At 45.3% G+C, this 16,788-nt stretch overlaps 1 protein-coding gene across 6 annotated transcripts in view; it reads left to right on the plus strand.

Annotated features, from left to right (window-relative positions):
* EDAR (ectodysplasin A receptor) overlaps positions 1-16,788 on the plus strand; it is a 494,038-nt gene that overhangs the window by 287,780 nt on the left and 189,470 nt on the right. For all 6 annotated transcript variants that reach the window (XM_086934280.1, XM_086934281.1, XM_086934284.1 and 3 more), the window contains one exon: positions 3,993-4,174. In XM_086934280.1, the coding sequence (XP_086790406.1) occupies positions 3,993-4,174 (182 nt within the window). The remainder of the gene's footprint in view (positions 1-3,992; positions 4,175-16,788) is intronic.

The following is a 16,788-nucleotide window of genomic DNA, read 5'->3' on the forward strand; positions in this document are numbered from 1 at the left end:
GTATTTTTGGACTGTGTGCTTGATTTTGTTTTTGCTGGTTTAGGTACTCTGGGCACTTTGCCATGGATTATCAGTCCCAAAGTGCAAGGGTTCCCTTGTTAAATTGTGATTCAGATTGGCTATCCATGATTGGCATTTGATTTACTGGTAAGCCCCTAGTAAAGTGCACAGTGTGTGCCCAGGGCCTGTAAATCAAATGCTACAAGTGGCCCTGAAGCACTGATTGTGCCATCCACACCAGTAGCCTTTCAAATGAGTCTAAGACCTGCCACTGCAGTGTCTGCGTACAGTTTTCTAACTGCCATGTCTAACTGCAAGTTCCCCCACTTGCCAGACCTTAACCTCTCCCTTTATTACATGTAAGGCAGCCCTAAGGTAGGCCTAAGGTACCCTCATGGGCAGGGTGCTCTGTATGTTGAAGGCAGGACATGTGCTTGTGTATTTTACATGTCCTGGTAGTAAAATATTGTGCCATTCGTTTTTCACTATTGAAAGGCTGTCTGTCCCATAGGTTAACATGGGAGCTGTCATGTAATATCTTAGAAGTGTAGCTTTCCATTGGGAAAAGATAGAGATTTGGAGTTTAGGCTCTCTGAATTCAGAATTTAATAACACACCTTTTAGTGAAGGTGGTTTTTAGATTGTATGTTTGAAAATGCCACTTTTAAAAGGTGGGCATTTTCTTGTTTAACCATATTGTGTGCCTCTGCCTGTTTGTGTATTCACCAATTGGTTTTGGAGTGACAGGAGCTGGGGATGTGCATCTAAGCAGTCACAAGGGGGGTTGAGGTGTGAGCCTCTGGATAAAGATGGCTACCTACCAACACCAGAAAGACAGTCACTCAGGCCATCGTCACCAGTCGCCTCAACTAAAGCTTCGCCCTTTATGCTGGCATCTTCATCCAGCTCCTTAGAAGACTCCAGAACATATAGAAAGCTGCGGCCAGATTTATCCTGGACCTCTCTAAATGAAAACCACATCGCTCCCCACCTGAGAAACCTCCACTGGCTTCCCATTCAGAAAAGATGTAAGTTCAAGAAAATCGCACACGCATACAAAGCATTCCACGACCTAGGACCTTAACTATAGACTTAACTTCCACCGACCCGCTAGATGCCTACGCTCCTCTTCACTCACCCTCGCACACATACCCTGCATTCATCACACCCTTAGCTGTGGCAGCTCCTTCTTCTACATCGAAGCCTAGACCTGGAACAACCTCCCCTTCCAGCTCCTTATGGCCTCCCTCACTCACAGACTTCAGAAAGAGACTCAGAACATGGCTCTTCGACAAAGATACATCACCCAGATACCCCTAGGGATGATGAGTTGTGCTTTACAAATGCTTATTGATTGATTGATTGATTGGAAGTTGTTCCTCTTGATGGGAGATAAAACAAATTGAAGAAACCAAGAAAATCAATGCATCGCTCTTGCAGAGCCTGTTTTTCCAACGTCACACCGCCGTGTGGGCAAAATGTCCACGCACAGCCACCGTGTGGCCATATAATCAATGCAGCACCTGAAAAATCCACTACACACCAAGTCCTGTGGACCGATCTCCTAAATCCAAGATCACCACACTAACTCCAATGCAGGCCCTGCTGGGCGGCTGAAAGAATCGACGCATCGTGGAACCGCGGCTGGAGAAATCGACGCAGTGCCTGTTTGCCACCACCGCATCAACTTCTAGCACATGACAGATTTCCACACATCGCACCTGTGTGGCACGTTTTCCGGTCCATCACTCGCAGACCAGAACCACCCTGGAATTGATGCATCACTTCCCCCTACAGTTCGGATTCTATGCATCACTTCGCCTTCGTGCAGCAGAACTGTTGCATCACCTCCCCAAGGACTCGGGAACTGATGCATCACTGTGTTTTTCTACGCTTCCCTTCTCTGCAGCTGTTTGGCCTTGTGAATTTTGACGTATCTAAAGGTACATTGTGTAAAATCACGCATCAATAGATTTCAATGGACAGAGTTGCTCAAAACCTTTTAAAAGTCATATTTTGAATTGTGTCTGTTGGATTTTTGTCGTAATGGTTTTGTTTTGTTTGGATATAGATACTTTATTCTTCTAAACTGGTGTGGTATCTATTTGTAGAGTTGTTACTGTGTTTCTGTTTGTCTGGGGGCAAATATTTATTTATATATATATGCATACCTCTGCCAACTAGAGACCCCGATTTCTAACATACAGTTCCAATCAACTTGGTAGCAATCAAATTATGTAACCCACAATAATGTTATTGACCGACGCATTCCAGTTGAACATGGCTGTTTTTCCAGTTGGCATAGCTGACAGCATAACCTTTACCCTACCTTCAACACAGGACACATTGGATTGAACTCCAATGTTTTTGATCTCATTTGCTCTAATAAAGAAAATCTGAAAAGGAGTTTTTCAATATATCTTAATTATAAAGACCTATGAATGGGGTGGCCAGATTTTGGAAAATAAAAACCGGGGCTTTTCCTAAACCTAGATAAAAGACTACAATTTTGTATCGACCTAGGAGAGCAGTATGACTTATTTAATATTCCTCAATGACGTTGGAAGCACAGAAAACAAGTATTTGCAAAGCCATTAGTTCTTGCTTATGAGAGCTCTATTGTCTTGTAAACTATTTTTCTGGGCCATTTTGAACAGCAGCGCAGCTAAAAGTAGAAAATTAAAGCACTACTAACCTGAACTTCTTTAACGCTATATTTTTCTTTTCTCTGAGTCATGTTGCACAGCAGACTTGATGTGCAACATGTGCAATCAAACACTGACAAAGTCAATAGATCTAGCATAGGTGAGACCTATTGGCTTTGCCAATGCTTGTTGTTTATTAAGCTATTGCTCGCTGTCAATAATTAGTAACGGATCCTTCACATTTAAAACCAGATTATAAAGTTGTGCGAAGAACAAGGAAGGCCGCTGTCGATCTGAGCAGATCTTATCAAACAGATTGACTCTTTGCATTACAGCATGGTGTGGGAAAGGGCTGCTCCTCCATGTGGGCAGAGGACCATCCCCCCATTGCTTTCTTGCAGCTCGATAAGCAGAAACATAAAATGGTATAAGTACTATTTTATGTTTCTGCTTCTCGCACTGCTAGAAAGCAGAAGGGTTTGCTTGGGGCGGGCGAGCGGGCTGGACGGGGATGAGTGGCTAGCCCAATGTTGTGGGTGCTGACTGTTTGGTCGGCCTCAGGACCAGTGGAAGCATCAAGTATAGTCCAGTTGTTACTAGTAACGAATGCAGACCAATATTAGCCACAGAGAGGAAAGCCTTTTCGAAGGACATGCAAAGAATAAAATTAAAGTGATGGGCAGGCTGTAAGCCTACAGAGTAGATACAGCATGTCTCAAAGAGACAGCACATGCACTGGCTAGGCAAGACCTAACGAGGCAATAAAGGGAATTAAGTGCATCTTTTACACACACTGTCACCTGTGTTAACTGAACTGCTTTTTGGTCTGGTAAGTAATTCTGCACTGCAACACATGATAAAGTGGCGCCCTCTGTGTTCAGGCTACCCTACCTGAAAAGCTGGACAAGTGATACATTTACTCACATTTGTTGGACAGGAGGTGAAAAATAAAGTGTCCCTTTATATCTGAGATGCCTACTCACCCTGCATTGGATGCAAAAGTGAAGAATCTCCTGCTTTGGTTTTATGCGTCTTGTTTGTAGTCTTCTGTCCCTATGTTCGCATCCAGAATTCTGGGACTGCTCATGCCATAGAAAACACAGGCACCACTATAGCACAACTTTTAAGATTACACACATGTAACAGTCATTGACCCTGACACAAAAGAGCTGTATTTGATTTTCTGTGTAGTTAGTTTGGCTCCGGAGAGCTGCTTCAGTTTGAAATTGTGTGTTGAGTAAAATGGGCCACTAAGAGTTGAGTGGCATATTACCCCCTTGTGTTCCTTCAATTAATAACTTTAAACCAATGTAAATGTTGTATTCTAAAACTTCCCTGTAATTACAGACGTGTGGGTATGGCACAAAAGATGACGACTACGGATGTACACCTTGTCCAGGTGGCAAGTATTCAAGAGGAGGCTACCAGATGTGTAGACGTCACAAGGATTGTGAAGGCTTCTATCGTGCCACCGTTCTGACTTATGGCAATGCAGAGAAGGACTCTGAGTGCGGCCCTTGCCTTCCTGGGTAATGCTTGCTTTGGTTCCATCTACAGCGCGACACTTTGTTCATAGTAATGTGTTTTCTAATTGTAGAACTTGTATAGTCAAATATGTTGAGTGAAAATGTATATAGTACATGGAGAAAAGTTACAAATGACTACGCAAAAGTCTACTATACAAAGCAAACTATGAAGGTCTTGTAGAAGTGACTGGGCATTCATAATAGACCCCATTTCAAAAGCACATCTGCAATGCATTATGCCACCTCGTGACTCTACAGCAGGGGACACGTTTTTTGAAGGTAGGCTTTCACACGTCATACTCTCCACTGCTTTACAGCACATTAAAAAAACATAAGCCACAGCCCACAAGCCGGTATTGAGCTGTTTAATGAACTCAGGATCACACTTATTTTGCATCAAAGATAATTCTATCTTTCACATTTAAACTGTAAATTAGTTGTTTAATTTGTGCCTTATATGATGTGGCCCTGTCAGTTTTGGTGGAATTCCCTTTTCCTCGAGTATACATATTATCACTGCTTTAATTGGAAATATAGAAGTGCACTTACTCATTCTTTAGAGTACCTGTTTGCTCCCCAGAACGGCCTGTACTCTCCCATTAAATGTATTGCAGCAGTGCTGATAAGTGCAGGTACGCTCCCCTTCAAATTAAAGAAGTGCAGGTAATCTGTACCAGAGAGTCCACCCCCCATTTAAAGCACTGCATATTATGCAAAACAATTGGCTACTTTCCCCCTCAAGCTCTATGGCTCTTGGAATACACAGAGACAGAAATTACAAGAGATTTACATTCTGAATTTCAGTTCCATAGTTGAAAATCAGTCTTTGCAGCAGGGTACCTCTGAGGATACACTATTGCCCACCTATGTTCTGATTACTTACCGGTAATCCTCATTACTCTTAATCCTACTCGTCCTCAACCCAGTCATAAAACATGAGGTAATATTCACTGACAGGAAACAAAACAGGAAATGCTTGCTAACTCCACCCACCCTCCTGTCAGGGACTATAATACTATAGCCAGAGCAAAGCACTTCCTGACATACCAAGCACAACAAAGGCCTGACACAGGGAGAGCGGGTGGGAAAGATGACTAGGTCAAGGACGAGTAGCACTAAGAGTAATGAGGATTACCAGTAAGTAATCAGGACATTACCTCTATGTCCCTCGTGCTGGACCCAGTCATAAAACTTAAAGCATACCATAGCAGACCAAAACAGACCCCTCCAATGTGAAGGGTGTTGGCGCACCAGCAAAAAAAAATTCAGACCACACACAGGAGGGAAACGCACCTCCGTGAACTTTAATGTCATATATATAGTTCCGTGAGGAACATGAGGCTCCACAGTACGCAAAACAGCACACTAAAAATTCAAACGGTTACCCAGAGTGCGATTCAACCTGTAATTTTTTGTTTTTGGAAGTCCTCATTCACCTTAGAATCAAGCTATCGGGCTCTCCTTTTCTAGCACCTACCAGGGCTATTTATTTATACCAAGGATCATAATTTATTTATTTATTTTATTTATTTTTTCCATTTGTAAAGCGCTACAGCTACCCAGAAAGGGTTTCCCGGCGCCGAGACACAGCATAAGGATGTCAAGAGAGATTTCTGGCTATTCAAGGTATTGCGCCAATAGCCAGGTCTTAACGTGCTTTCTGAACTTGACATGATTTTCCTCCTTTCGAATGAAGGGAGGGAGTGTGTTCCAGAGGGATGGTCCAAGGTGGGAGAAGGATCTGCCTCCCATTTTTGCCAGTTTAAATCTTGGTACACAGAAATTGGCAGCAGATTGCGAACGAAGATTACGCTTGGGAGTATAGGGGTGAGCCAGAGCTAGGAGGTATTTGGGAGCAGTACCTGCCTTGATTCTGAACATGTAGTTCAGGGCTTTGAAACGGATTCTGCTTTCAATCCTGAGCCAGTGGAGTTTGCAACGATAGCTCGAGACTCCAGTATTTTTGGGGATTTTGTGCAGTAGTCGAACTGTAGCGTTCTGGACAAGTTGTAGTCGACTGACTACCGCTTTGTTTGAGCCAAGGTACAGAATGTTGCCGTAGTCAAGCCGTGATGTAATGAGGGCATTGACTACGGTCTTTTGCGTGGAAGAGGGCAGCATCCAAATAATTTTCCTCAGCCATTTGATGATGGTAAGGCAAAGGCCAACAACTTTGTTGGCCTGTTGGCTCATGGAGAGGGAGCTATCCAAGATGACTCCTAGATTACGAACTTGAGTCACTGGGGTAGGAAAGTTGCCCATCTGGTTTGGCCAGTGTGAAGGATTCCAAAGATCTTGACGTTTTCCTAAGAGAAGAATCTCTGTCTTGTCTCCATTGAGATTTAATTGGTTTCTTGTCATCCAATTAAGGATGTTTTGTAGCCCTGATTTGAGGAGAGAAGGGGATGTCGGACAGGATTCAGATAGGGAGAAAATAATTTGGGCATCGTCGGCGTAGGTCATGAGGGTAAGTCCAGATTTTTCGGCTAAGTCTGCTAGGGGTCGGAGGTAAAGGTTAAAAAACAGGGGACTCAGTATAGATCCCTGTGGCACGCCGTGGGGGGCCTTGAAGGTGTCAGAGCAGGCCAGTGAGGAAGTTATTTGGAAGGACCATAATGTCCAATAAACTTCTCCCTCAGTTTTCTACCCTGGCCAACCAGCTGAACTGCAGTTCACACAAGAGGAGTAGGAGACCAAAAAGAGAGAAAGCATAAATCTTGGACCTGTCCCTTGCCTTAACCGCCTCCATTCATTTGAGATCTAACCAATTTAGAGCTGTAGGACAGGATTTTTTCCTGTGATTAAAAGATTCTGGGGCGATGTAAGTAGATGTATTTCATCTATATTGGACACAGAACTCCAGGTAAGTCTGCCTCTCGTACTTTTGGGTTACCAGTGCTGCATCACTAATGAGGTAAAACGTCTGTTTTTTTTTACCTGATTCTCTTGGCTCAAAGAGAGATCTGTAAAAATGGGATCAGTAACTTACCACCCACAGAAGTAGACTGGGTAAAGTCTAATAAATATACAATCAGCCTGGATAGGGCATCATTGAGAAAAAGAAACCAATTCAACCTATAATGTCGCATAAAGGTGGACTCAGAAGCCCAAGTCCCAGAATGACAGATCTCATCCAAAGCCACCACATGAAAGGCAGCCCAGGAAGCCGAGACTCCTCCAAGTGGACCAGACCAGGACCCCTGAAGGAAACAGCAAACCAGAGCCCTGATAAGCCACAGAAATAGCGGACTTGATCCAACAACCCAGGGTCAGCTGAGAGGCAGCTTTACCACGGCCAGCCAGATCAAAAGTCACAAACAGAATGTCAGAAGCACGAAAGACAGCAGACCTGTCCACATACACAGAGCAAGCACACTTCACATCCAGAGAGTGCAACAAGTGTTCCTCAGGAGAAGAAGATGAAGAGTAGAAAGAAGGCAACACCAACTCCTGAGATGTTTGAAATTTAGAACAAATTTTCGGAACAAAACCAGGATCCAAACGCAAAATCACAGCATCCTCCACAAATCTAAAAAAATGGACAGAACAACACAAAGCAGAAAGTTCTCCCAACCTCCGAGCTGAAATGATTGCCACCAGGAAAGCCACCTTAAAAGACAAGAACTTGACATCCATAGTCAACAAAGGCTCAAACGAAGAGGACTGAAGAGAATGCAGGACCGAAGACCGGACCGCAGCAGAGGAGAGAGAAAAGCTTCGGAACACCAACAGACCATCCTCCAAGGACAAAGAAGCTCTGACAGCCGCCCACTCACCTTTCAGGGTAGACAGAGTAAAACCCTATGGAACCTGTCTTAAAAGAATTGAAGAATGTCAGAGACAGAACAAGAAGTAGAGAACAGACCACCAGCTGTCGAATGAAGACCAATGCTTAGAATAGGAAAACAAAGTGGACGTGAACCCTGCATCACAGAATTGATGTGGTCAGGCTAACCCCTCCCACCTAGCGACAGCTGCTCAACCTCCAGACCGCTAAGGTGAGCAGACCAGCAGGGGAGGAGAGAAAGGCCTCAGAGGAGACAGATACTGCTGCAACATCCAAGGAGGACCCTCTGCCACACTCAACAACAGCAGGAACCAAGACCTCCGGGGCTGGTGTGGTTACACAGCCACCACATGTGCCCCCACCCTTTGGACCTTCAGCTGGAATGCAGGAATGAGGGGAAAAGGAGGGAAAGCATGTAGCAACCAAGGAGGCCACATGAAGGACAAGACCTCCACACCCCACACTCCCTGCTCCGGAATTCATAAACAAAAGAGAGGCAGGAGGCATTGGTCCTGGAAGCAAACAAGTCCAACCTGGGAGCCCCAAACCTCCGCGGAACACCCTGGGAGACAGCACCACATCAGAGAGGAGGGAAACCTGTGACTCAGGGCATCCGCTACCACATTGTTTGTGCCCCTGATGTGTTGACATGAAATGGCCTGGAGATGCAGCACCATCCAACTCGCTATAGTACAGGCCACAAGATTCAAAGAATGACTGTGAGTACTGCCCTGATGATTCACGTAAGCCACAGTCACAATGTTGTTGGACCGCACCAGGACTTTGCAACCCAACAGAGGAGCCTGGAAGTATCGAAGGGCCCTCTTCACAGCCGACAGCTCCTTCAAGTTGGAAGAGCGCCGGGTTTCTGACCCCAGTTAACAAGCCTGCACAATCCACCTACCCAGAGTCGCACTCCATCCCCGGACACTGGCATCCATCATCAAAACCACTGGTGGCGCCGGATGCAACCATATACCCCGGGAGAGGTTGGATGCGTCCATCCACCACTGCAGGCTGTGCACCACATCCAGAGGGACCAGGACCACCAAGGACAAATCCTGAACAGGAAAACAAAGAGGTGAAGATGGCACAGCAAGGAACAAAGACGCAACCTGGCTAATAGCACCGTGAACATTGAGGCCTCCATGTGCCCCTGCACCTCCATCCAATGAAGCAGCAGGCCGAGAGTCGAGATAACAGAGTCCTCAACAAAGACGGCAGATGCTATATCAGAGAGGGAGGCAGGAACACTTTGCCCAGAACAGAGTCGAAGTCCGCCCCTATAAAAGACCTCCTGGTGGCAGGTTGAAGGGGGCACTTCGGAAAATTCTGGAGGAATCTGTGACTCTCGAGCATACTTATGGTCAAAGACAGATGATGAAACATCACCAGGTAAGAGAGGCATGCAGCAGCCAGTCGTCCAGGTACAGAAACACAGAGACCCCCTGGAAGTGCACGTGAGCCACAAGGCGAGCCACCACCTTGGTTAAGACCCTGGGAGAGGAGTGGAGGCCTCAAAGGAGGACACAAAACTGCCAATAGCGACCTTGCAGGGAGAACTGCAGAAACTTCTGGAACCCTAATGCCACAGGCACATGCAGATACGCATCCTAAAGATCCAAAGTAGACATTACACAGCTGGCTTAAATCAACAGGATCATACGTTGTAGGGTCTTCATCCTAAAGGGGATCCTCCGGACAATCCTGTTCAGGTGTCTGAGGCTGATCCCAATTCAGAAACCTCCTGTAATCTTCGGGACCAGGAAGACGAATGGATAAGTGCCCCAACCCCATTCCAACCTCAGAACAGGGATGATTGCTTCTTCAGGAACAGAAGTTGAACCCCTTCCAATAGAGCCCTCTGACGGGAAATATCCTCTGGAACTGGAGTACGAATGGTGCCAGACTCTGGGAGGGGTGTGGGGACAGGAACTTGATCTGGTAACCCCTCTCCAGCACACTCAGCACCAACTGGGCAGCAGTCATGAGTCTCTAGGCAGCCAGGAATTTGTGCAGTCTCCCACCAACCTCAGATAGACCACCAGCAGGACCGTGAAAGGCGACATAGTCCGGAACGCTGACTCCCAGGACCGGCATCCGGATGAGGCTTCCTCTAAAATATTCCCTGGAAACCTTTTCCTGGGCCTTCAGGTTCCTGAAGTTACTCCTCTGCTGGCGAGAAGGCTGATAAAAAGACTTCGCTGAGGAAAAAAAAGCCTCCTTGTGCCACAGATGCCGCTAAAATGAAAAGGAATGCTTCAGCTCCTAATAAACCTTATGCAACTTCTTCTCAAGGCCTTTATCAAAAAGCAGAGGACCAGTAAATGGCTGCCTCAAAGCCATGGAACACTGAGCACCATCCGTGTTCCAACCCTTCAGCAGCAAATTATGAAGGGATGCAATGGAAGCACCACAGGATAAAGCTGACACCCTAACAGAGTCAAACACAATGTCAGAAAGAACTCAGACTGACGTTCCATGGACTCCAACAACTCAGGACACTGCCCTCGCATCTGGATCATGGAGAACAATATTTTGAAGTCGGACAATAAAGACTGGGCCACATACGCACCACATTCCCCTGAACAAATGGCAAGATGGTATCCCTCGTAAGAGAGGAATCAACCTTTTTATCCACACCATCCTTCAGGACAATCTCCTTAGCCATGGGTGGACGCCCCACCAGACTGACCACAATAGAGTCCACAGGAACCCACTCCGATATATTATCCTCCATGCCTCTCAAGGGACAAAATGTATACATGAATCAAGGTATCATGATGCAATCAAGGTCCTTCCATTCCTTCAAAAGAACATCCATCACAAACGGATGAATGGGCAAGGCTTTGGTAGGCAGCTTCTGAAAATGGTGCAAAACCATGTCCTTTGAGGTGCTGGCTATCGCCACATCTGGGAAACCCATATTGTCACTCACACGGGAAAGAAGATCTGGTAACACATTCTTAGAGATATATTTCCGCTTAAGGTCCACAGCACTCAAGGAGGACTCATCAGAAGAATCCAAAATGGAAATGTCCGAGTAGATGTTGTGCCCCCCTCCAGAGGGATCACCAGTTGGCTTTTTTACTTGCTTCATAGCAGACAAGGTCCCCAAAATTAAGTGCCTCAGCCTGTCATCATCACCCTCTTTACTCTTTCTCAAGGGAGGGGCCGAATTATAACTCCCCCAGGAGGAGAAGGAAGAAGAAAGTGGAGAGCAATGTCTGCGTTTAGAAGAATGCTTCCCCATACTGTCTCAGACACATGACAGCAGAACCACCCTGGAGAGCAGTAATAAATATAGGTGAACCAGAGACAGAGAAAACTGCTCCCAACCAGACCCCCCACACATGTACAGCAATCAGCAATAAACTAGCTGAAAATGCAGCCAGGAATACTTACAGAATGCAGGGGAAGATCCACCACATACTGCTCCAGCCACCTCTAGCAGCCTTCCCGCACGGCAGCCGTTGATCCATGCATCCACCGCAGGGCACTTCCAAACGTCAGGCAGCATGTGGAGAGGCTCCACGCAGAAAAGAATGCTATCTCTGTTATCACACCCCGGGAGAAAAGCAGAGAATCACCCCTTCAGACCACACTGGCTCCCAACCGTGCTGCACACTGAGGCAGCTCAAGCCACGACTGGCAGTCTGTAACACGACTAAGTATGGGTGGAAAATTTGTTCCGCTCGCAGAATTTGCGAATTTTTGGCAATTTTGCGATCAGCGATTCGCGCAAAATTGCCCAAAAATGCACAATTTGCGAGTTGGCGGATTTTTTTTCTCCTTTTTTTTGTTTGCGCTTCAAAAATACAATCTTGCGCGCGCGGCATTGACTTGCCATGATTCTGCGTTCGCTGATGATCTTTCCAAGCTTGCGGAATTTGGCGGATTTTTGCAAATCGCGATTACGAATTTGTGTGAATTCACGTATCGCAAATTCGCAAATTCCGCCCATGCATAAACATGACCCACTCCCAGCACCGCAGGGAAACAAAGCTAAAGACCCCTGCAGGAGCTGAGACCGTGCAGCGGCAACAGTCAAGGCGGCCCCCAACCAGCATCAGTGAAGCAACAACAGTAACCAGAAAACGCTGACTGGGAGTCCAACCAAGCCAGCAAGCACGACTCCCGGCAGTGAAGCATACTCATGGGTTGCAGGGGACCAACCCCGCGTCCCGACCACCAAGAGCTCCCACGCACGAGGGTCCCCAGGCACTCCTAGAGGCCAGCAAAAGGAGAGGCCCAGAAACAACACAACGAAGGAGGTAGAAGCCCAGCAGTTTCCTCAGCGTCCCCGTTCAAATCCACTGACAGGAAATTTAACAAGTAGTGCTTTGCTTTGGCTATACTATTATACTCCCTGGCAGGAGGGTGGGTGGAGTTAGCAAGCGTTTCCTGTCAGTGAATATTACCTCATGTTTTATGACTGGGTCGAGGACGAGGGACGTAGAGGTAATGCAGTTTTTGAGATACCATGGTAGCTGAAGACTGATGTTGGTGGTACCCTATTGCACAGTTCTTGAATGGTCTTGGGTAGAATGGCGCATGGAAATCTGACACTTGAACTGCACTATAGTGCTTACTATTGCTATCACTACTCTCTAGTTTGCTTATCTGTAAGGGACATGATGAAAAGAAAGGAAAAGCAAGATCGCTGTGGCGAATGAAAGCCGTTCCCCATTTTTGTTGCCTTCACTTGCGCCCTCGGGCAGTATGGGCTCGGATTGGCCCACGTTTCCTTTACTCCCATTGGACGCAGGTCTGGCAAGCCTTAGCTTGGGAGGTAGGCCGTTTTATATAGCATTGATGGTGATCCAATGGAAACGTTGAGTACACGGGGGCGCTCAAGGAAACAAAAGGGAGGAAAGGGTTAAGGGTGGATGGGAAACTCAACTCACTGAGGGAAACGGAGACAAAACCCCAAATAATGCCAATTGTTGTGGCGAGAGGATGTGGCATAGCATCCAAAGCTGCCGACTTTAGAACTGTGGAACCGGGTTCGAGTCTCCGCATCCGCTATCCCCGTGCTTACATTAAAAAAATGCAGAGACCTGCCGGTGAGAAAAGTTTAAATAAAACAATGCAAAAGCCAACAACATACTGTTTGTAAACTAAATAGGGACTGAAAATGACAAATGCTTATCGGTAATGTATTAATACTATGGCAAGTGGGATGGTGAACAAGTACAGGAAGAGAAGCAGACATTTCAAAAACACAGGCAGAAACAAGAACAAGGCGAAAATAACATCACTCGGTGGTGTGTAGAGATGTCAAGCACTGGGTCCCAACTGCGTTTGGAATGGAAGGCTGCTGAGCTGGCATAATTCCATCCTCCACTTAAACAGTCAGAAGGAAGGAAGGCACAGGTCCCTATTCCAGACCAGAAGCGAAGAAAGTAATACAAGTAGTCCAGTGTTAACTAGTGCTGGTTCAGGAGGCGAGTATCCAAGGAGGAACAATGGCTATGTAGATGAGTTACATTTTGATTTATTGTAGGTAAAACGAATCTAATGTGGATTCCGTGAAATTCTGGCTTGGATTAACAATCGTAGACGTATGCCAGACACCCATTCACTTTCCAGTAATGTATGGTGAGGTAACCATTAACCTTCACTTATAAGGAGTGAATTTTCTAAGGTTTAGAAACACTCTTATTATGTTGATGATCAAATATTTTGTTAGGTTTGTGGTGAGAGATGTTTATCATTCCCTGCTGCACAGTAGCTAGTAGTTGCTCCCCCTCGAATACGCTCTACTTAAATTAATAAGTCGCTCAGTATATCTGGCCTTTTACGTTCATTTGTGGTTTGGCAGTGACTGTGTTTATTCAGTGTGGGTGTCTCCACAGTGCCGTCCTTTGTTGAATATGAACACTGTGTGCATCAAAGGATTCCAAGGACATACGAGGACTGGAATTTGAACTGCAGAAGCACGGCAGGCATGCATAGTGAAGCTCACAGTGCAGGGGACAGGGGGAGGAGGAGGGTGGTGAGAGATATGTGGTTTGGGACTAGAAAAGTTGGCTTAGTGAATCAAACACCGGTGTGGTAGATCAACAAATAAATGTTCAGGGCATATGTTTTCTAGGGAAACCCTGACAGGAGGAAAAACATATTACAACCACCCATGTTTAGACAAGTGAGAAAAAAACAACCCAGGAATAGCACTAGTCACTCAGATGTGCACTAGAACAGGGAATGTGACATGCGTGGAGAGCATCAGAACAACTAGCTCAAACAGAGAAACAAGCCAGATGGGAAACCCACTGGCAAATTGGGGGAGCCTGTAAAAAAACAGTGCATGAGGAGGAAGACATTTAATGCCTACGGCCAAAGAAAGTAAGATGGTGCAAATCATTGAAAAGGTTGTGTTTCTGCATCAATGTTTTACATCAGTGGTTTCAAATAAAGAACCACCAGTATTCAATGGTTGAGGTCCCAACCAATCTAATGGGACACTTGAACAGATTGGTCCCAAATGTTGATACCGCAATTCTACCTTCTGTATTGAGAAACACTCCCGCTATTATCCAGCAAAACAGGACAAAAGAAATTGGCATATCTTGTGTTCTTGCCATTATTTTGCTACATGCTTACTTTAGTTTTTAAAGGTCCAAGGGCCCGATTCACAGAATGAACTTAAGACTCAATCCTAAACTTACTACTATTTGGGTATTCACAGAATGCACTTACTACTTTTGGCATTCACAGAATGAACTTACTACTTTTGATATTCACAGAAGTTAGGATTTTGTCTTAAGTTTGTCTTAAGACAAACTTAAGACAGACTTAAGACAGACTTAAGACAAAATCCTAACTTCTGTGAATATCAAAAGTAGTAAGTTCATTCTGTGAATGCCACAAGTAGTAAGTGCATTCTGTGAATACCAAAATAGTAGTAAGTTTAGGATTGAGTCTTAAGTTCATTCTGTGAATCGGGCCCCAAGTAAAGAACCAGGAGGAAGAAGGGATCCATGGTGTCAAGAATAGGTAGGGAAAAAGTAGACAGAGAGGCTTTTGCTATTGATCTTTTCACAAATAATAGCAGCCATGCCCACTCATTTTTTGGGCATTTATTTTTATTCGAACAGAAAATTCACATCATGCCCATATTTGGGAAAACAAGCGGTGGCAAATCCAATATGTCCTGCTATGGAAGGCGATTGCCAAGCTATTGCCATTGTCAGTGCTTTTTTGCTTTAGGATTGGCAAATAGAGAAAATGCCCCCAGTGCCCCCAGTGCATTATGATGCATTTGCATCCCTGCTCATGCATGGGTCACCGTTCTTGAATGGTTTTGCTAATAAATAAATCCAGTCTAATATGGCTGCTGATGCATGTCTATGCGTGCACATGCACCATAAAGCTACGGCATTCATTTTAGCTTTCTTTTTTAACTTTGATTTGCCATTCCAAAATGGCATTTGTGACTAGTAAATTGAAAATAAAGCATGCATGTGATTCCGCACAAAAATAAAGAAGTAAACGTCATGGTAGCAGTCTGCAGCTGCCAGACAGTAAAGTGCATGATGGACAGAGAGTAATGGACATGTAGGGACGAGAATGGCCAGATAGCAGTGTTCCCTCAAAAAATCAATCATCAAAAAATAAATGAAGCAAGGGCAGGGAGGGCCAGGGAGCAACAGATAAGCAGTGGGTAGACAGTTGGCAGTCAGCGGACAGTGAGCTAGAGAGAGGAAAGCCATGCACTCCCATGGAGTGCTCAAAGACAAGTGAGAAAAGAATTCCTTGATGTCAGCAGTGGTAAGATATACCTCATCTGATCAAAACAATGGTAAAGGAACTATGGTCCAGGAACAGGGCAGAAAATAGAATAGGGTGAAAACCAATTATAATAAGGAACACAGCGTTGATCTGAGATATCATGATCTATCCAGTTCTGAGCAAGGGACTAACTCAAACCCTCTCTATGAATTGCATATAATAGGTCTTCCACAACAAACAACTATGATAGTTTGTAGGCGATACCATAGAGATTGTGAACATAACAGTGAGAGGAGGGTCCAAGGGGATATTTAACGACCTTGCACAGCTACAGCCCCCAGAAAAGACAGTTTGAGCAAACAGAAAGTAACTGTGGGTCAACACAACAATCTGTCGACTAACTATGCATCTAACAACAGGATAGAAAAGTGAAGGATATATAAAGGAATGTGATATAAAGTCAACAGGATACCTTCCAGATGTGAAAAATACCCATCAGTTATCGACCGATACCGCCCTTGTCATCATCTGGGACCCTTCACACCGGGAAGGGTAGACACTGCAGCCACTTATGAGTATAGTCATCATGTGGGTGCCCCAGTGGGCTGTGGGTATATTGGCGTGTAGTGATAACTGAAAAGCAGTGCGTGAATCAAAGTGAGTGTGGAAAAAGGTGCAAACAAGGCTACAATTGGAGAGTTAAGAGGAAAATAAGTTTAATAAGTACCCCTCAGCTTCCAAATGAATAAAATCAGGGCGAATAATATAGTAGTCTCAACAAATAGCTACTCTGGGCCGACCTCCCCGAGACGGCCCAGAGGGACGCCCGGAGTACCGACGGTCAGAGCGGTGCTCTGTTTACCTGCGCCGCAGCCAGGTGAGGCGGAGCATTTCTCTCCTACCAAATAGTTAGGAGAATGATTACACCTAAGATACCCAGGTGACAAATATATTTTGTTTATTCACTATTTTATAAGCAGTAGCGATCTCTGGTTCTGAAGAAAGCAGAGGATACCTACTTGGGTCCAAAAGACTGCAGAAACATGTTGACCTATCATTATACATAGTAGCTATTTGTTGAGACTACTATATTATT

The sequence above is a fragment of the Lissotriton vulgaris genome, chromosome 8, assembly GCF_964263255.1.
Source record: "Lissotriton vulgaris chromosome 8, aLisVul1.2, whole genome shotgun sequence".
Classification (NCBI taxonomy): domain Eukaryota; kingdom Metazoa; phylum Chordata; class Amphibia; order Caudata; family Salamandridae; genus Lissotriton; species Lissotriton vulgaris.